The sequence below is a fragment of the Suricata suricatta genome, chromosome 13 (genome assembly GCF_006229205.1).
Source record: "Suricata suricatta isolate VVHF042 chromosome 13, meerkat_22Aug2017_6uvM2_HiC, whole genome shotgun sequence".
NCBI classification, from domain to species: Eukaryota; Metazoa; Chordata; class Mammalia; order Carnivora; family Herpestidae; genus Suricata; species Suricata suricatta.
Genome location: NC_043712.1, coordinates 30,972,671 through 30,992,511, shown reverse-complemented (window position 1 = coordinate 30,992,511; position 19,841 = coordinate 30,972,671). Strand labels below are relative to the sequence as shown.

The window sequence follows — 19,841 nt, the reverse complement described above, 5'->3', positions numbered from 1 at the left end:
TTATCCTCACTTCAACTTCATGAGGTATATCATTATCTTGAGAGATGAGAATACTGACACCTGGGTAGTTTGAGTCATCTGCTCCTGGGCACGCAGGGCTGGGATTTGAACACAGGCTATCTGGCCAAAGGTTGTGCCCTTACCTGATTGTGTACATGGTTTTTAAAGTGTGAGTTTTTAAACTGTGGTTTTTAAAGTGTGAGAATCATGAACTTGCAGCATTGCCTGGGAACTCATGAGGAACGCAAATTCTCAGGCTTCACCTGAGGTGTACTGAATCAGAAACTCAGGGGGTGGCCGCATGAGCCCCTGCCTGCCGAGGCCTTCTGGGCCATGCAGGTGCACTCTCCCACCGGAGAACCATTGCTGTTCTTGTGCCCGACAGACATGTGAAAAGGAAAACTGATACAGGACTTTTTTAGGGATTGTGTTAGAGATGTCAGGATAGCAGTGGAGACCACAGGCGTGAAGGGATGCCATGGAAGGTGTAAGGCACATACTGGTTGTAGGAGAAGGGGAGGAACGTTAGTAATGCTGACAGGGGGCAACTGTGGGGAAAATTAGGTGATTGTGCTTCATGCTCTTGAATGAAAATCGGAGTTAGAGGAGTGTTCCATCTGATTCAGTGTAAGGTAAGAGCGCAACCAAATACTTCAGGATTTAAGTTGAATGATTTCACAGTCATTGTAGAAGTAGGATTTACCTGGGATCAAAGAAGGATTCTCTTCTTTTTTCAGTGAATTAAAAAAAAAAATCTGAACAGTCTATATATTGATGTGATGGTGGTTACATCGATTTATACATTTGTCAGAACTCATCATACTATACCCTTAAAATGAGCACATATTATTGTATGTAAATTCTGTCTAAATAAAGTTTATTTAAAAATGAGAATGTGTTCTTGTGGCAAGGAATGAGTTCCTGTCACTGGGGGTTGTTTGAGCTGAAGTTCAGGAACCACTTGTGAGAAAGGTAGTGGGGCTTCACTCCTCTGAGGGGACAAATCATTCCTTCCGCCCAGAGATTCCGTGAGTCACAAGTTCTGCTGTGTCAGAGCAGGTGCTGCCGTTTTTCATAAAATGCTTTATTAATATATTTGATCTGAACTATTTTAACTTGTTATGATTTTAAAACGTATTAAAGCTGTACAGGTGTGAGATTCAGGACAGTAATTTGCGGCCCCTCCTGCTTATCGTCACAAGTGGGAAGGTTTCATGACAGAAAACCATATTGTCTTCTCATTCCTAGAATGTAGTAATTTGTATTCATTGGACCCAAGGGTGTCTTACTCCTAAGGCACATTTGCCTGTTTTAAATCTTTGAATCTTCAAAAAAGATAGGAAGGTTTTTTGTTTCATTTTGTTTTTGTTTTTGTTTTTTTTTCATCAGCCTCAACATGACATAAGTAAATACTTATTTGGATTTTTCTTCTCTTACAAAGTCGGTTCATTTGGAGAATAATATGTTTGTATGTTTGAATGGATTTGAGTGTGAGATGCTTTTTCCTATAAAGGTGCCACCCTTTTATTACCTAATAATTAAGTCACCCCCTCTTTTTTTTTTATACAAGTGAATTTGTACTTTCATAGTTTATCAGACACTATTAATGAACCACTATTCAGACTGCAAGGCTGCAGTGCACGGGATCCTGATTACAGGAATTAAAGTAGTGTGTATTGGCTGACTGCTGCTCCCCAGCAGGAATGCTCTCTCATAATTCCTTTGCATCTAGTCTCAGCAGGAGAAGATTGACAGCATTGAAGACCATGTCAGCAGAGCTGCTGTGAATGTTGAAGAGGGAACCAAAAACTTGGGGAAGGTAAGATTCTGCGCCTGCTGACAGATCAATGGTACTCTGGCTCCCAGGAACCTCTAGTATTAACCTGATTGATCTGCTCTCTTTAATGTGGAGGGAACCAGCAATTAAGGAAATAAGGAACAAATGACACATAGGTAGTGCAAGAAATCAATGACCGTTGTAATATTTTACTCTTAAGATTCATTCTGTTGGAAGAGAAATTTTTCAGAAAATAAACCGAAGCCATGCTAGACGGCATTTCGGTGTTGTGAGGGCACGTTTGCAGACGTTCGGAGAATGAGGTAGAGAGGGTTGCCAGAATCCAGTAGGGGCAAAAGTATAAGGATGTGACCATACGGGTGGAGTGGGACCATCTATTTTCCATAGAACAGTGCTTTTAACCCCAGGTATACAGCATGGAATAATCTCTGCGCGACATAAAAGCTTTGGGGGTATCTCTAGCAGCTGAAACTGTTGAAATAAGCCTGCTAGATAGTTAGTGGATTGATTGTTTTGCAAGTAAAATCAATTTGTAGCAGTCCACTTTTTGTAGCTCATTTCTCTAAGTTCCGAGACCAGGAGCAATTGTAGTACCTGTGGAATACTCCCCCCACCCCCAATCTCTAAGGTTAATTATGTACCAGGAGTTAAAGAGGCATTGCCAGGAGTAATGAGGGGAAAATGCACATCACCCCAGGCAGATATTCTCAACTCAATTTCTAAATTGAATTTTTTTTTCAGGCTGCAAAATACAAGCTGGCAGCTCTGCCTGTGGCAGGTGCGCTCATCGGAGGAGTGGTGGGGGGTCCGATTGGCCTCCTTGCAGGCTTCAAAGTGGCAGGAATTGCAGCTGCACTTGGTGGTGGGGTGTTGGGCTTCACAGGTGGAAAATTGATACAAAGAAAGAAACAGAAAATGATGGAGAAGCTCACTTCCAGCTGTCCAGATCTTCCCAGCCAAACTGACAAAAAATGCAGTTAAAAACCCAACTTCGGTCTTATTGGCGCCAACATGTCTATCCTAATGAGGACCTTTGCTGCTGTTGGACACGCAGGCAGTCTTGGAACATGATTATATCAAGTAGTGGCTGTAGATGTTCAAGTGGGATTGAACTGTGACAAGTGGATATATTTTGTTGTTTGCTGGAGTGTTAATGGAGATGTTAGAGATTGAAGAGCCTTTGCCGAGGGTGTGTAATGTTGTCAGGTAAAGTTTAAAGACTGCCAAGGAGCAGATTTTCTGCCTGGAAATGTGAAAACTGAACTTACAACTTTGATAAGGACTTGAGATGTATGGACATGATGGGTTATGGAAGACTAGTTTATTCCATGACCCTGACTTGGAGACCCTAAGGTTAAGTGTATTATAAATATGTTTGTTTATCTCCCAAATATAGGAGATTATTTGGCCTGTTGACAAAGAAAAGAATGGGGAGTTTAGGAGCCTTTCTTAACAAATAAGGAAACCAGGATCTCCCGAGGGGGAACGGGTGAACTACATGGTTGAGTCCATTCGGTGATCCCTGTTGCATTTTGTCCGCCTTGTATTTTCTGGTGAAGGACACTAAGAGTGTCAGAAAATGGAAGGAGAGGTGCAACTTCTCTTTCAGATGACCTAATTTGTGACACTGGCTCCTCCTCTGACCTCTTCCTGTGGTCTCTCTTTCAGTAAAGAACACAGGGTCACAGTGGGTAGGAGACTATAAACCAGCCACTCTGCTCGCTTGGTCAGCCTGTCTCTTGAAACCCCTCAAACACCAGTGCCCTCTGCTTTCCCTCCCTCATAATTTTTTTTTAAAGGCTAGTTTTTTTTTTAATGTTTGTTTTTTTATTTTTGAGAAAGACAGAGATAGAGTGCGAGCAGGGGAGGGGCAGAGAGAGATGGAAATACAGAATACAAAACAGGCTTCGGGCTCTAGCTGTCAGCACAGAGCCTGACATGGGGGCTCAAACTCAGGAACCATGAGATCATGACCTGAGCTGAAGTCGGACGCTTAATCGACTGAGCCACCCAGGTGCCCCCTGCTCCTTGTAATTTTGAAAGGTTCTATGACTTATGGGGTGAATTCTACCCATGTGAATGAGGACTTTTCTCATAATCTGCTTTCTTGTACTGTCTCCTGTCTCTGTTTTCCTTCCATCATTCTTTCCTATAACCTCTAGGTTAAAGAGAGAGAAAAGAAAGGAAGAGAAATCTCCAAATACTTCATTTTTAAAAATTATTATTATTTATTTTTGAGACAGAAAGACACAACATGAGTGGGGAGGGGCAGAGAGAGAGGGAGACATTGAATCTGAAGCAGGCTCCCAGCTCTGAGCTGTTAGCACAGAGCCCGACACGGCTCTCGAACCCATGAGTGTGAGATCATGACCTGAGCCGAAGTCGGAGGCTTAACCAGCTGAGCCACCCAGGCGCCCCTCCAAATATTTCCAATATTGTTAGAGTTTGAGGTAAAAAGTAAGCAGAGGGTAGGGGGAATGAGACCATTTCTTGGGGACATCTTACAATTTCAGGAGACTGATGCACCTGCCAACAGGGAATCTCTGACCCTAAGTCTTCCCAGCAGGCCCTTGGAGGAGTGAAGAGCTAGCTTTCTACCTCACTTCTGTTACTACCATCCTCTCCCCCAGGCTTTGCTGCCTCCTGTGCTTTCCTTTACGTTCCACAGCTGCTCTTCCTTCCCAAGAATGGTGTTCTCGCCTGCTGTTTCTCACATTCAAGATGAGAGGCAAAGCCTGGTGCCAAGGCTCAGTCCTCATGAAGGATTTGCGGTGCTAATCCCAGCTGAGCAAGCGTGGCCTGGCCCGGCCCAGTGTCTGTCTTAGCATATAGCAAAAAGATTTTAAATTTGGGAGAGAAGAATTGTAAACCATGGCTAGCCTCAGTCTGTGCCCCCAACTCATCTGAAATAGGAGGGAACCACCTCTTGCCTTAACCTTTACTGTTTTCTGAGGGCAGAGGAATGGGCACCTGCACCACCAAGTGTGTCAGCTCAGGAGCCGGGTTCCTCCAGTGGTTGAATGGTTTATCGCTTCTCTCTTGTTGAGTTTACTCTTGATACTTTTTATTGATTGCTGTCTTTTACTTCTGTGTCTAATCTAAACAGACCTTTCTCCCACTTTTTTTTTTACTCTCACCAATGAATTATTTTCCCCCTTTTATTTAAATGCAAGTTAGTTAATATATAGTGTAATGATGGTTTCAGGAGTAGAATTAGTGATTCATCAGTTTACATCCCACTCACCAATGAATTCTAATGAAGAGAAAGCACCGTTTCTTACTGTCATTCAGTAACTGGAAAATAATCAAGTATTGCTACCTGCTGACTTGTATCTTTAGTGTAATGCCAAGAAGGAAGTGCTTTGAGTAAGTGTTGGATTCTGATCCAGTATTTGGTATTGGATTCCTGTAAGGTTGGGATAATTATTTGGAACTCCACCTTTTAAAATATTTTCTGATCCTTGCTGTCCCTTTAACACAAGGCATTCAAAGCAGAATGAGGCTCAGAATCCCCCAGGGTCCTTGTTTAAAACAAGATTGCTAAACTTCAGTCCCACAGGTAATTCTAATAATCATGGCCAATCTGGCCAGCTAAAATTATAAACGTAAGGTATAGTTCCATCACGACTGAGCTATATCATTGAATTCTGTGATTTCTAGTATTCTGCCCTCCAGCACAGCCCAGTCTTCATCTCGGCCTAGTGCTCCCACTCTGCCAGCCCCCTTGGCTGTGCGTTGTAAGCCCACCCTCTCAGCAGCACCAGGGACTGGTTTTACACTGGAGCTGGAGAAGGGAGGAGGCCCATGCTGAAGCTCACATCTCCGGGGGGGTCTCTCCGTCATACTCCCCCTGCACGTGCCCGGAGGGGCTTTTGGTTGTTCCCGCTCGTCAGGATCGGGATATTACCCTAGCAGTCTTCATGCTCAGGCAAGTCACAGCCCTTTTTAGAAAGTTTTATAATTTCAGATTATTTAGAAATTGTATCCGATTTTCCCATAACAGAACTTAATAGCTAACTTTTTGTAGAAATTACTTGAAGTGTTTCATCAACTATAAATGATATTCCTATAAAGTGTTTAGAGGTATCAATTAGTATGACACAGAAACCCATCTTAAGTGGAATTTAATGCCCTACAGTATCAGATTAAATTCATCTTTGTGACTCATGTCTTATTTTTACTAGGTCACATTAGAAGATACGGGCACTTTGATTAAGTTCCTAAAATTTACAGAGGTACCAGCTTCCAGTTATAAAATAAAGAAGTCACGGGTGAAAAGTACACAATGGAGGGGAGGGCGTGTACTGAGGCTCATTTGGATAAAGGCAGTGTTCCTAAAGGCTTTTTTTTCCTGAAGACCTTTGTGATACAATAATCTGAGAATTTCTCTGTAGAGCAGAGACTGAAAATTTTGGTTGTAACTCATGACAAAAAAAAAAAAATGCATTTATAGCAAAATTCAGCATATTCATAATGGAACATTATGTGAAGGGTACTCTGGTGCTTTTTATTGTTTCAGTTTTTATGTCATTTTTTTTATAGTTTATTGTCGAGTTGGTTTCCATGTAACACCCAGTGCTCGTCCCAACAGGTGCCTCCTCCACGCCCATCCCCCTTCCCCCTCCCCCTCGTTTCAGTCTTTAAAATATGCTGGTTGTGACCTACCAGATTGATTTCATAATCTACCAATTGGTTGCAGCCCTTAGTTTGAAAAGAAGAAAACACCCTAATGGAGGAACTGATATTTATTGAATATCTTTTGTTTTCTAGGCATTTTACAGGTAAGGAAACTGAGCCTCAGAGAAGTTAAATTTATTCAGTTGTAAAAAGTTGAAGCCAGGATGGTCACTAGGTCTCTTGACTACAGACACCTCTGTTCCTCTCTCACTAGCGCTACTTCTGGGTGTAAACTTGAGGTGGGGCCTTCGTCCTGCCTCGCCCAAACCCGGCACGCTCTCGGGGGCAGGCTTGCTGTGAAGTTACACATGCCATTCTTTTGCAGTGTTTGTTTGTTTGTTTTTCTTTTTTAGATCTTTTGTCACAAGGTGTCCCACAGCTTCAGAGTTTTTAATAGTGGCTGATACAGAAGTGCCCAGTGCTGAATTTGGTCCTTAGACTATAAAATTAAAAATGTTTTCATCCCACCTGCACATCCTACAAATTTTCTGGTATTCCATGGATTATAGCCATTTCTTAAGCAGTGCTTTTTTATATTAAAAATTAGCTTACAGCAAAATCTGTCATAACACACAGAATCAAATGATTACTCTTCTTTAAAATGGTACCCTTGGGAGGCCATGCACTTATTGTAGTGACGCTAGTATTACTTAGAACATTTTTGAAACTTTTCTTTTAGAACTGTCTCCAGAGACTCTGTAAACCACATAGGAAAGCCGCCTCGGTGTTTGTCAGTCACAAATTGCACGCCCTCGTCCTTACGACCTTTCCTCTCTCCCAGACTCAGTTTTGCTTTTCTTTTGCTGGCTTAGCTCTCCTGCTGCCCTCTTCTGGAGCCAGTAGCCTGAGCATGCCCAGAAAAGGGGGTATGCTGGCCAGAATTCCCAGAGCAAGAACCTTTAGTTCATACTGAGGTTGAATGCTGCAAAGGGAGAACCCTGTGAGTCCAAAAACCTTTCTCTGTGGGCTGCCCGCCTGTGAGTGTCCTACGTGGTTTGCACAGGAGTAAGGACTGAATACTGGTAATATCAATCACAGCAAGCTGAGGAAGCCTGCACTATACATAAATCGTGTACATTTTCCTCCGGTGAAGAACAGAAACCAAACCAAGCCATGCTTTGTGTTAACTTAAAACTGAAAGATCTTTCTCAGGGTCCCCTTTGCCCTTCATTGCTGCCACTTGAAATCTGGGAGGAAGAACGGTGAAAAGCCTGGGAAAAAATGCTCTCCTTTGAAGTGGACATGTTCTTCTCTTGTAATCAAGTGCAGTGTGGCCTTGGCTCTCAGGTACTTACGAGTATTAGACAATGTTCGTAAGTAGACGACTCATAAAAGGTAAGAAAGCTTACCTGGTAGCCTAAAATAATGTAAACAGTCGACGTTCTATTTGTGTTTTTAATCCTTCATTTTATTTCTAGCAAGTGGTTCTCAATTTTTATATTCATTAATTTGACACCATTTTACAGAGAAACTTCTTGAGTACTATAAACAATCTGGCAAAAGGTCCATATATTATCAACATTGCCACCCTAAAAGAAAATATTTATTTTTGGAGACAATAAATATATCTGTATGAATTTAACAAAAGAAATAGAATAAAAGTGTGAAAAGGTGTCAGAGGCATGATGTGCCCAAGGTCAAAGCTAATTAGCACCACAGCTAGAATTATAACCAAGGTCTAAGAAAAAAATTCTCAAGGTAGTTTAACTGAGGCTTTGATGGCATATTAAGTTGCATGCTGAGCCTTGTGGTCTTTCAGACCAGCTTTAACATTCCAAATCAGGCAATAGCGACAGTGGAAAGAAAATTGGATGGGAAATCAGGACATCAGAGGCTAGTTTTGGCTTTATCTCTGCCATAGTAAGTTTTTTCTCAGGGGTGGCTGCCTTGTCCTGCTCCAGCCAGGGATTCGCCAACCGTAAACCTTAGTAGTTAGCGACTTGACACTCTCCATTCTTTATATTTAGCCACTTACTGGGTCTTGTCAGTTCTACTTTGAGTATTAGTTTGCATCTATTTCTAAATATATTCATGGTCATCACTCTAGTAAAAAACTGTATTACCATGCACCCCCTACCTCATTTTCCCCAGCGCTAAGCCATTCCTCACATCACTGCCACAAGACTGAGAACCAGGTCCCTCTTCCATTTTTCTGCTGGAATCCTGTCAGTGGCTCCCACTGAGCACTTGATAAAGCTCAGATCCCTTAGGGCGGCCTTCACAGCTTGCCGTATTCTAGCCCCAGCTTTCTCTCTTCAAACTCAACTGCTCCCCATCTAACAATGCCCCTGAGATTCAGGCATTCCGCAAAAACGATTTTAAGGTTTTTCTGTGAAGTTACAAACTGGTAATAAACTCTTTACATTTGTCCAGACGGAAGTAATTTCTGTAATACTACATTTTACAGCACGAGTCAGCCTAAAAGTTGTTTCTTAAGGAAAACCTTTTTGTCCCCGCAGCAGAAATGACATTCAGTTTCTTAACCTCCAAGACAATGTCAGTCCTGTAGCCTGTCTGATAGCCAAAGCATGGGGACTTTTCTTCAGCAGCATCGATACTCCAGGCTTGAAGGGACCATTGTCGAGCTCCTTTGGGAAACTTGACTAATACATATTTGAGAAAAACAACTCAAGAGTACATGTTATTCTTACATTGCTCAAGTACTTGAGATGTTCTTGTATTATGGTTAATCATTAAAAAGATGTTTACCTGGGTTTTATTGATTAAATCCCCTAAAGATATTTTCCATTTTATTGTTAAACTCTTAATGTTAGCAAGGGTCAGCACAAGAAAAGCCCCAATGGTGAGAATTTCTACAAATTCTGTAAAGCTTACTGAATTCATTATGTTGAGTGGTGCTTGTATAAGGAAACATGCAATAAAATTCATTCAACAAACATTGAACTGAATGCCTGTTGTGTGTTGAGTGCCAGGGCCATATATAGAGAAATATTAGACCTATAGAATCGACCCTTGTAAACCATTCCGGCTAATAAATGAATTCAGATACGTAAAGCGAGTAAGTCACAGCAACACATGGTAAGTACCTTAAACGAACAAAGACGAAATGATTTGCTCTGCCTGGAAAAGGGAAAGGCTTGGTGAGGCACGTGTTACCTGAGCAGTACGTGCAGGAAGGATATGCCTGACTGAACACAGAGTCGTGGCCTTTGAGGTGGCAGGGGAGCTGCATGTACACTGGCCTGGAAACATGAAAGAGCAGAGGCTGCTTGCAGAAAACCAAGGAATTCTATGTTGCAAGCGATGAAGCTGGTAGGATGGACATACAGGGAGAGTGGTATTACATGTTTTGAACTTAATAATTCTTTGTTTAAAGGAATCAGTGGATTGCCTTGTATCAGATTAAGACTGTTAACAACCCTCAGAGTTCCTCGTTTTGCCTTCCTGGCCAGGGAAGTTGGTAATAAACCTCACCTTTGCCAGGCTTCTCAGTATCTGGCGTATTTGCTTTCCTTTCCCACATGCAAGAAGTGATTTGTGTTTTCTTGCCTCCCTGCTGTGAGGGCCTCTGCTTCGTATTGAATGCCTGCTTTCTTCCTGTCCTGCTCTTCATTCCGTAAATATTTATTGAAAACCCACTGAGAAATACTCATGAAATTTTCCTTTTACTGTCCAAGACTTTCATGGTCCAGTTTTCCATCTCTATAGGAGTATTTCTTGGCCACTGCAGCTCACTGGCTCCCATTTTCACTTGTGGCTAATTCTGCGATGTTCTACAACTTCACGGCTATAAACTTCTATTGTTCTTGGTCATATGGTCTCCCCGACTAGACTGTAAGCTGCTTTCAGGGCTTATCACCTCCTTCTTGGAGAATTTCATGGCATAAATTACAGTGATGAGAAGGGGGAAGAAATGATACCCTCTTCCCCAAGTAGTGACTTCCAGATGATCAATGATGTGGTCATAGCGTATGTGTTGCTCCATCTTTCAGGGATCTGTATGGAAATGTGAAAAAGCCTCTAAGACCTTTCAAACCTTTGCTCAATACTCACTTTTGTATATTAACCTAGGAATGAGTGGTGCAACAGAAGAAATCTGGAAAATACCTCCAGCACTTGGGAGCCATGAAGTGAAAATTTCATAATTTGGAGGTAAAGATATTTCTATTTTTCCAATTAAAAGTCATGACGTAGGATATAGGACCTGAATCACTGAAGAAATGGTGTAGAAAAGTTGGGTTTTTGTTCTTACCATAGGATAGATGGGGTCAGGATAGTGTGCGGGGAGTCATTTCTGAAGTAAGGCCGGTTTGCAAGGCCTCCCACCGTCAGGCAGTGACCTGTGTCTACACCCACTCAACCCCCACTCAATTTCTGCTTGAGCCCCGACCCCCAAGGTACCTGACTGATAGCAGGAGTGACTTGCCTTCTTATGCTAAAAATATATGAATTGTACCTTCTGAAAAAACTTGTTAGAGGAGTCTCTTCTTTTGTGATTATAGGAGCAAATGTTACATTTCCTGAGAAAACCTGTTTTCCTTCCCCTGGAAAACAGGCTATTGACCCCTGCTCACAAAGACCTAACCTTGCCTTTGCTCTGCTAAAAACTTGCCTTGTATTTGAATGCTAAAGATCCCTTCTTTCCCCATGTGATAAGCATCTAGTCACCTATGGATAAAGGTTATGCATGAGTCTTCCACCTATCTATGTCCTGGGAAATTTTTACATACCGAAGACTTTGTTATCAGAAATGATGGTCTAAGGCAATTGCCACTTGTTTTGTACCCCACACATTTTTCAGTAAATAGAGCTGACTCGCCTGCCTGAAGAAAGAAGCCAAGGGTCTCTCACTCTCTTTCGCCGACACTGTTCATCCTTCAGGGAGCCCTGGACCTGCTGGAGCTGGACTCCGGCAATAGTAGGCACTCAAGAAGGATTTATAATCTGATGGTCTAGAATTGAGACAAAGTAGAATCAAGAGTTTAATTGCTCAGTTAAGCAAACAGAGGTTGGAATTCAGAAAGGGCAGAATTGAAGTTCAGAGGTAGGCATATGGCAGGATTTTGGCCAAGGTCTCTAATACCCAAGTTCTTGTACTTTTCCCACCAAACAGCCTCTCAGTGAGTTGATAGGGAAGAAAAGGAATAAAGTGTGTGGCACTTACTAATTCTCTATGGACTTTAATTAGTTCCCTTTCTTTCCTCTCTAGGTTTTATTGTTCATAACAGATAGTTGCCTGTTATTTGGGTTAAAATGAAGGTCATCAACTTGGGACTTCCTTGATTCTCCCCTTCCCTATTGATTCTTCCCATTGCCTATCCTACAGGGTGGTCATGAAGATTAAAATAATACATGTTAAGTGCCTGTAATGGACCTTGGCTCATAGTAATTGCACAAATGTAAGTGACAAGTATTAATGTAAGTTTTATTATTTTTTACTAAAGTTTGAAGGAACAGCACATGAATGAAGAAAAGTATCATGGACCTGTAAGAATGGTGTTAGACACCTAAAATGAGTGGGAACTTGATGGAAATACCAGGAATTCTTAAAAGGACCTTCTAAAAAAGGAATGAGGTGTGGGCATCTGGGGAGCTCAGCCTTTGGCTCAGGGCATGATCTCACGGCCCCCTGAGTTCGAGCCCTGTGTTGGGCTCTGTGCTGACAACTCAGAGCCTGGAGCCTGCCTCTGTGTCTCTTCCCTCTCTTTTTGCCCCTCCCCTGCTTGCACTCTCTCTGTCTCTTTGTCTTGCTCTCAAAAATAAACATTAAAAAGAAAGAAAAGAATATGGCGTAATGATGACAAGTGACTGGCTGGGAATAAATCTTTTCCATCTCTGATAAGAATGATACCCAAACATGATAGGGTGATGATGCATCCCAGTTTGTCTGGGACGGTCTTGATTTGCATCCGGTTGTCTTGGTTTAATTATTACTAGTCCTTCCTTTCACTCTCACATGTCCTGGTTTGGATGATAAACTTTCATGGTCACCCTATTTATGAAAGCAATGAAACAAAGTGCAGAGTTGTTCCCTCCCTCCCCCTCAAAAAAGAATCTGTATTTTTATTTTTTTTAATATTATTTTTGAGAGGCAGAGACAGCTCATGAGCAGGGGAGGGGCAGAGAAAGAGGGAGACAGAATCTGAAGCAGGCTCCAGGCTCTGAGCTGTCAGCACAGAGCCTGATGCGGGGCTTGAACCCATGTACTGAGATCATGACCTGAGCCGAAGTTGGATGCTCAACCAACTGAGCCAACGAGGCACCCCAGAATCTGTGTTTTAAAAAATTTGTTTCTAGGCTTAGATTTTTGAAAACATCCTCCTAAGGTTACTGGGAACATGTGGATGTAATTATAAAATACTAATCTTTCTGGGGGAACCAGAAAATAGAAAAGGCGCCAGAACACTGAACTTATGCAAAAGTCTAAAATTTAATGAGTAAAGTTCTATTTCAGAATCCATAGACCAGGTAATTTACTTTATAATCTAGAAAAATTCTGAAATAGACTGTTAAGCAGTGTGGTAAATCAGAAGGTCATGCTCATTATGAAGAAAGGAAGAATTTATAAGTCAGAATAAATGCCCTACTCTGTTTCCCTCTGTGTGTGACAGACAAGGATGCTCTCTTGGGCAGCCGTTAGGGCAAGAAAACAGTCACAGTGCCAGGCTTCCAAGATCGATCTGATCTCCCTATGTCATGTGCAAGTTTACACACGGCATCGAGAGTGGCCATGCAGCTTCCTGTCATCCATCCCAGGAAGAGAGAGGCAAGTACATGATCTTTTACCAAGTGGCCGAGACCTGGGAAACAATAGGCTAGCAATCCCTAGCAATGCTTTGCTATTACAGTAAGATATTAACTGAGAATCAGCAGAGAATAAGGACAGCCTCTATTCTCTTGGAGCAGAGTCCATTCTAGTTAGGATGATGTTTTCTTGTGCTTTGTTCATTTATTTATTATGGAATTTGCCCTTTTTTCCCCCCATCATAGAATTACTGGTCTTACAGTGCTCCAGGTTGCTGGGAATACAAAGAGTTCCCGCCTGCATGGGGTCCACATGGTGATAAGACAAAGGGATACACGTACTTCAAACTGGGTGCTAGATGGGGTATTCTAGAGTACAGGAACACACAGGGAGTGATGCCCAATGTCCTGGGCATTGGAGGGCGGGTAGAAAGAATTTATCAGGCAAGGTAGGGGGAGGAAGAGGGAAGGAGGCCTTTTAAAAAAGCATTCTGTAAGCTGTGCTTTTCCTCCTCTTCCTCCCAAGCCTTAGGGCCGGCCAGTCCTCCCCAGTGTGCTCTGTAGGAGGGAGCGCTGACACTTCAACTGAAGGCCCGGGCTTGAGCTGTCAACATATGGATTCATGTAGCTTCCCATTCTGATTCAAGTACAATTAAGGAATCTAAAATCTAGCATTAAAACTGGAAAAGCTTGTTACTGGTCATCTGGATTCAGTAAAATGTTCACACTATAGTATTTATGACAAAGTGAATTAGAAGTCAAATATTTTATAAATATAGCTTTATTACTTGGAAATACATACAAAAATTCACACACAGCTAAAAAACAGTTGCCAAGCAGAGGTCCTATCCAGCTTGTTTTAATGAACACAGAAAACGGTTGTAATCAGCATAAAACAATTTAAGTCCTGAAACAACTTACTGTCTTCAGGGTCTTTAAATATTGGGCTTAAAAATCGATCACTGTTTTCTTCTTACCACCTATTTGAACCTTACCCCCAAATATAGACTACTAAAACATTTCAGTTTGGTTCGTGAGAGGTTTTATTAGAAAAATAGCTAAAGCCATTTGACTCTAATGATTTTGAAAACTGGAATGCCGTTTGTGCGTTCCCAGTCTTCTGTCACCAGACGTGCTGCGTGATTTCTCAACATTTTTCAATAGTTGCTAAAAGAAAGCACTTGTAACTTCAGCAGCTCTTCGGGACACTGAAGTTTGGTCTTAAGAGCCTGACATCGTTTAAGGTGGCAGGCCTGCTTTTACTTCTCATTTTTGCTGTTTTTGTATCATTTTATTTTGGCCCCGCAAGACTGTATCTCTTTGTCAGAGAAAAAATAAAAAGTGAGTTATTCTGCTTTTCTTAATTGTTAATCCATTCATTACACTCCTCTATTCTTTTTACCCCCAGGTTTTGTTTTTTTGTTTGTTTTTTATTTCTTCTGGGCAACGTTAGCACTTTCTGCAAATTTAAGCCCATTCTGAGATTCAATATTTCAAAACACTTTTGTGTTTCACTCTTTTTGGTCTTTATCATGCCAGTTTTTCCTTCTTCTGTATGTGACCTTTGACAACTTCATTATGGCGCTCTAGGGATGCTTAGATGCCTATTCTACCTTTCTCTCTACGTTCATTTAACTATTTAGAAAATGTTCAGAATTTCCTCTAAAGGAAGTTTTCATCCTTTTATGTTCCCCCTCACCACTAGACTTGACCGATTTTAGAAAAACTTGCAAAGGTAGCAGGTTGACCAGCAGAAGGGACTGCTTCTAGTTTGGTTTTGCGGCTCAACTGTTCTTTAGTCTCGAATCCCTCCCCCACCTCCCCAGCTGAGGAGCCTGAGGCCCAAAGCCAATTGGATAAATCAGACGACCTCCACCTGCAATACCCGCTGACGCAGGGCTCAGAGGGAAGATGGGTAAATTGTGAGTTCTAGATTCCTGCAAGTTCTGGGTATCCAGCTGGTGACACATCCCTGTGGAATCTACCCGTTTGCTGTCTATGACATCTATTCCTATCTCTGTCATCGCTCTCTTCGTTCAGGCCATTCTCTCTCCTGCGCTGGCCCATTTGATTGTGTCTAGACCTGCTGCCACAGTATTCCTCCTCAAACCTGAGTATGAGCATACTTCTTTCTGGCTTGAAATCTGTTAGTGCGTCTCTGCTGCCCGTAAGATAGGGTACAAACCCCTTAGCTTGGAATTCAAGGCTCTGTACAATTGGCTTCCATTCATCAACTTCTTTCTCATTTTCTTAGCCGCCCCTCTTACCCCCCATGGACTAGCCCTATGGCAAAAACTTATTTTCCTGATCCATTTTGGCGTTTTACACTTCAGCTTTTCTTTTCTTCTCTTTTTAAATAAAATTGGCCACCAAGTCCTGATGAATGCTCAGCCCTTGGGGGGTACAAAACTTACCCAACACGACTTTACATCTCACTCGTTCAAGAGACATTTGAGTCCCAATATGCATAAAAGCTAAATAATGCAGCCTCAAATTTTTTTTTAACAGCCACTCAGTTATCTTTGATCACATTGAACGTTTGTTGAGGCCTTTCTCATAAGAACTACTCTCAAGTCAGCTCTCTGCAATCCAATATTTGAGTATTTTCCTTGTAATATTTTAAAGCTAATTACAGGATTATAAATTTATTCCAGTTAACTGCATATGCTGCTTTGGGTGTTGTGTGCTGCCTTGTTGAATGTTTATGAATTTTCATTCTCACTGCCTTAGATTTGGTCCATCCTCTGACTTCAAGGCTACAACTTTGATTTCAAAGGTATTGATCAGAAGCAATGAACTGAACAGAACTCAGACTCAACACTGAGGAAGCTCTGTCCTGCTCTTCCAGTAAACAGCCTGGTAAGATGTTAACTGAACATGCGCCTAACCGCCTTGCTAGCATCACTTACTGTTCCGAATGAAATGATGGATAAGTCATGCATAACTAAGAATTCTAGGCTGAGTTTTTAAAATAACAATCATTAAATATGCATTATAAATATTCACTTTATTTTAAAAGAATTGGAAGATGTTACATATATTACACACTACATATAATGGCACATGTCAGCCTTTTAAGCTTAAAAATAATCTTTCCCCAAACTGGGATTGAGTATAAAATGACTCTTGGCCTATAGCACCAACCCAGGCCCAGAGGAAAGCCAGTTTTGAACCGGACTGTCCTCTGGCATTGGGCTTCCTGATGTGACGCCGAGGGGCCTCTCCCGCTCTGGCCTGGTCCCCCCGGCAGTACTGAGGCCTGGCGCAGGGCCCATTTGACTGTACACCGTGGGGCTGGGAAGCCAGGGAAGCAAGAGGGGGTAGGTCCTCTAACAATTTTACAGTGAAAAACATGAAAAAATCTATGTGCCTTACTGTCTTTGTTTTTGATCTGTACATCCAGAACAAGACTCTACAAGATAGGAAGTTACAATTATTGAAATACAATTTCTCTGTTGGCTTTTGCCTTTGGGAATTAGTGTGTCATGGTAGGAGGAGCCTTAAAAGTCCTCTGGTAACCTGCTCCACTAGTAGCTCAGATTTAGGTATAATTCAGAGTTTTAAATGCCATCCATATGCCATTTTGTTAGACAAACACATAGAAATTTAATAACACTTTTCACTTTCTTTTTCTTAATTTGTAAGGACAATTCCTGCCAAATGTTCTGGCTTATGGCTCTCCTCCTCTTCATAGTATGTTTAAGTTACATATTAAGAATCCAAAAAATACCACTATGGAATTTTTTCATAAGCAATATCCGACCAATCAGGAAAACACAGTACACAGTGTGAAAATTTTAATTTATTCCCCTCCCCATATCCAGAATATAGACCCTCTTAGCTTTGAGGAATGTGATAATGAAAATACCAACAGAACTGATCATATGTGAAGAAAAGCACATACCACACAGGAAACATCCCTCCGTCCTTCCTAACCTAGCAGTGCGAGTGCATGGTCTGTTTCTGGCAATGTCACCTTTCACTTGATTTATAAAAATTTTACAGGACAGATTTAAAGCAAAGATAGGCCTCTGATTTTTATTTTTATTTTTTTTTTTATCCCTAACAGATTTTTAAAAAGAGGCTATATTAAATGACAATGCATTTTGAGTCAGGGGGAGGGAAAAAAAATTAAAAACCCAAAACTTCTTTCAGTTTATTCAAAATAAAAATACACATAGAATTATGAAAATATAGGTTTACTATTTCCACCATGTAAGTTGATGCCGCTGTTTGAAAGGCTTGCGAATCGTTTTTCAAGTTTTTAAAGCTCATCTCGATCCCTCAATAAAGTGTACCTATATTCGCTGGGTGCTAATTTCTGGAAGGAGCTCTCAGGTGGACTGCTTGCTACATCTTGGACTTGCTACAAGAGAAAGAATAAAACATTTTAGATCAATATATTTTATGGAGTTAGACTTCTAATAAGAGTAGGTAAATGGTAGTTGTTTTGTAATTATTTGCTTAATAATCAATAAAAGATAACTACCCTGTGTCAAAGACCAGAGTTAAGCTTGAAATCTTGCTTGCCCCATTTCAAAAGCGCTTACTCAGATTCCCCAGGGCAGGGGTGCCACACAGCCCTTCACTGTGGACCAGCTGACAGTTCCTGGGGTGTACTCTAAGGAAACCCCTGGGGGCTTTCCTAGAATATTCTGGAAAGGCCGCACAGCTGTGACTAAGTTGGCCCAAACCCTTCCCTCCTCCAAATGACCACAAAGGGGATTTAAGGCACCCACTCTGTAGACAGAGCTTTCATGTAGCAATTACTGGGGTAATTATGTCAGAAATGAGCTGACTTAAGGAGGAAAATAAACACTTCCATTCTGAAAGAACTTCTGTAGTACTTGTGCACCAACAGTAGACAAAAATACACAGTGGAGCTGTAAGGGCGGCTTCCAAGAATTTAGATATCTAAGACCCTCCTCTGCCTCCACACTCAGCTCCTCAAGAACACGCTGTCCATGTGTCGGCAGCTCGTGTGGCACCCGACCCCCGTGCTGCACGCCGTGGCTGCTGGCTCGTTCCTGTTCTAATGGGAACGCAGCGTCTGCAAAGTTCCCACCTCATTTTGTCACCTTCCCCTTCTCCAATACATTTTGTATTTGTATTCTTACTGAGGTAGATGTTTGGTTTAAGCCACACGTGTATTACCCTAAAACATGAGTTCACTGTCTAGTGGAGAAGTTGAACTAAATAAATCAGGATAATACAATAATGGCTAAGTAACATCTTTTCCTAATCTGATGAAATATTAAGCAGGCTTACTTTCCCGAGGAAAATAGTTGCCTTTGGGTTATTGCCAACAAACCGTTTGCTCCTACAGTTGTTTAATTATCAAAGAAAAGTCTGACCTGGGACTTCAAGGAAAAAGCATATCATTGGATTCCTAAAGGGAACTCTTGACACTGAACTTAATTTGACTCTTTAAGAAAAATGGACTTAGATTTTATTTTTCTATGTGGAGGTTCCTTGGGTAAAATAGTACAGTTCTGGGCACATGAAATAATGTGTTTTGTTATGTATCATCATGGTAATAAACATGATCTAAATCAATGCATCAAAACGTAATTTTAGGGGTGTTTAACAAAGCAGAAACATAGAAACAGTCAAATTTTCAGGCTAAAGTCACATAAAAAGCAAACATAAAAATTCCGTAAATAGCTATGAAGCATTTAAATCTCATACGAAAAGCTGCATTAAACCTTAAGTTTTGAGCAAGTATTATCGGAGAGGGGGCTTCGGATGGTTTAGTGAGAACAGCGACAAATCATCGTGTTCTCTGTATGGTGGTCCATCTCCTGGCCGCCAGGAAGACTTCCTACTATTTCTTCACCCCTGCCCAACTTCCATATTTGAAGCCGGCTGTATTTAACCCTTTTACTCATACTCCACAGAGGATTTACTCGAGATCACTTTATGAAGAAATTATACCATTCTTGCAACTTTTCTGAAGTTCCATAATTTAAAAAATTAATTTATAAAGGAATATGTTTTACATATTATCTACAGTCTATTCAAAATTTCTTTATAAAGATTTTCAGGAGCAGAAACTCAAGCCTGTGCAAGAGCTTTATGGTTCCTCTTCAAGGCTCACCGAAAAAGAAGAAGAGTTCCCACTGAGAAACCAGAGTCCTACCTGTCCTGGGGCTACATCGGTTGGGTCTGGACCATGATGAAATTCTCTGTGCAATTTTCCAGAATGTAAGTCAAATACAAACTGCTTGAGTTTCCCAGGAATTCTAAAACCAAAGTAAAATAAAAAAATTTGGCTTAAACTGTTAAAATGACTTATCTCTATTTTATCAACTTTACACATTAAAAGTTTTTGTTTTTGTTTTTTTTTACCTACAACCCCACCATTTTTTACCATAACTATCAGAAGCCAGGTATGTGGTAAACATTTTGAACAGTGTAATGAATAGTGGATATATTGTTTTGTAATTCTTGTACCTGTTTCACAGAAATTTTTCTATGCTTATTTTAACAGATGCATTTGAGTCTGCAGATGCTGTCCTATAACTTAACATCTCATTGTTGGGCATTTATATATTTTCCTTAATCTATGTAACTAAAACTCATGTTCTACAGAATTACACTAAAAAGAACAGGGCTCCACGGAAAAATAGTGTTAGGGGCTAACTACTTGAAACTATGTAGC

The 19,841-nt window shown here is 41.2% G+C and overlaps 2 protein-coding genes and 1 long non-coding RNA gene across 3 annotated transcripts in view; 2 read left to right on the top strand and 1 right to left on the bottom strand.

Moving 5' to 3' along the window:
* STX17 (syntaxin 17) overlaps nucleotides 1–3,223 on the top strand; it is a 64,779-nt gene extending 61,556 nt beyond the window's left edge. The window contains exons 7-8 of the mRNA XM_029921089.1: nucleotides 1,733–1,819; nucleotides 2,540–3,223. Coding sequence (XP_029776949.1) covers nucleotides 1,733–1,819; nucleotides 2,540–2,779 — 327 coding nt within the window. The 3' untranslated portion in view covers nucleotides 2,780–3,223. The remainder of the gene's footprint in view (nucleotides 1–1,732; nucleotides 1,820–2,539) is intronic.
* Nucleotides 3,224–4,155: 932 nt separating this feature from the next.
* On the top strand, nucleotides 4,156–19,457 carry LOC115276746. The gene is made up of 4 exons (XR_003902072.1): nucleotides 4,156–10,588; nucleotides 11,763–11,835; nucleotides 15,911–16,039; nucleotides 19,217–19,457. It is a non-coding gene; the product is annotated as an uncharacterized LOC115276746 (long non-coding RNA).
* The window catches only part of ERP44 (endoplasmic reticulum protein 44), a 95,268-nt gene continuing 92,391 nt past the window's right edge, over nucleotides 16,965–19,841 (bottom strand). The window contains 2 exon segments of the mRNA XM_029920847.1: nucleotides 16,965–17,546; nucleotides 19,320–19,422. Of these exon segments, the coding sequence (XP_029776707.1) occupies nucleotides 17,445–17,546; nucleotides 19,320–19,422 (205 nt within the window). The 3' untranslated portion in view covers nucleotides 16,965–17,444.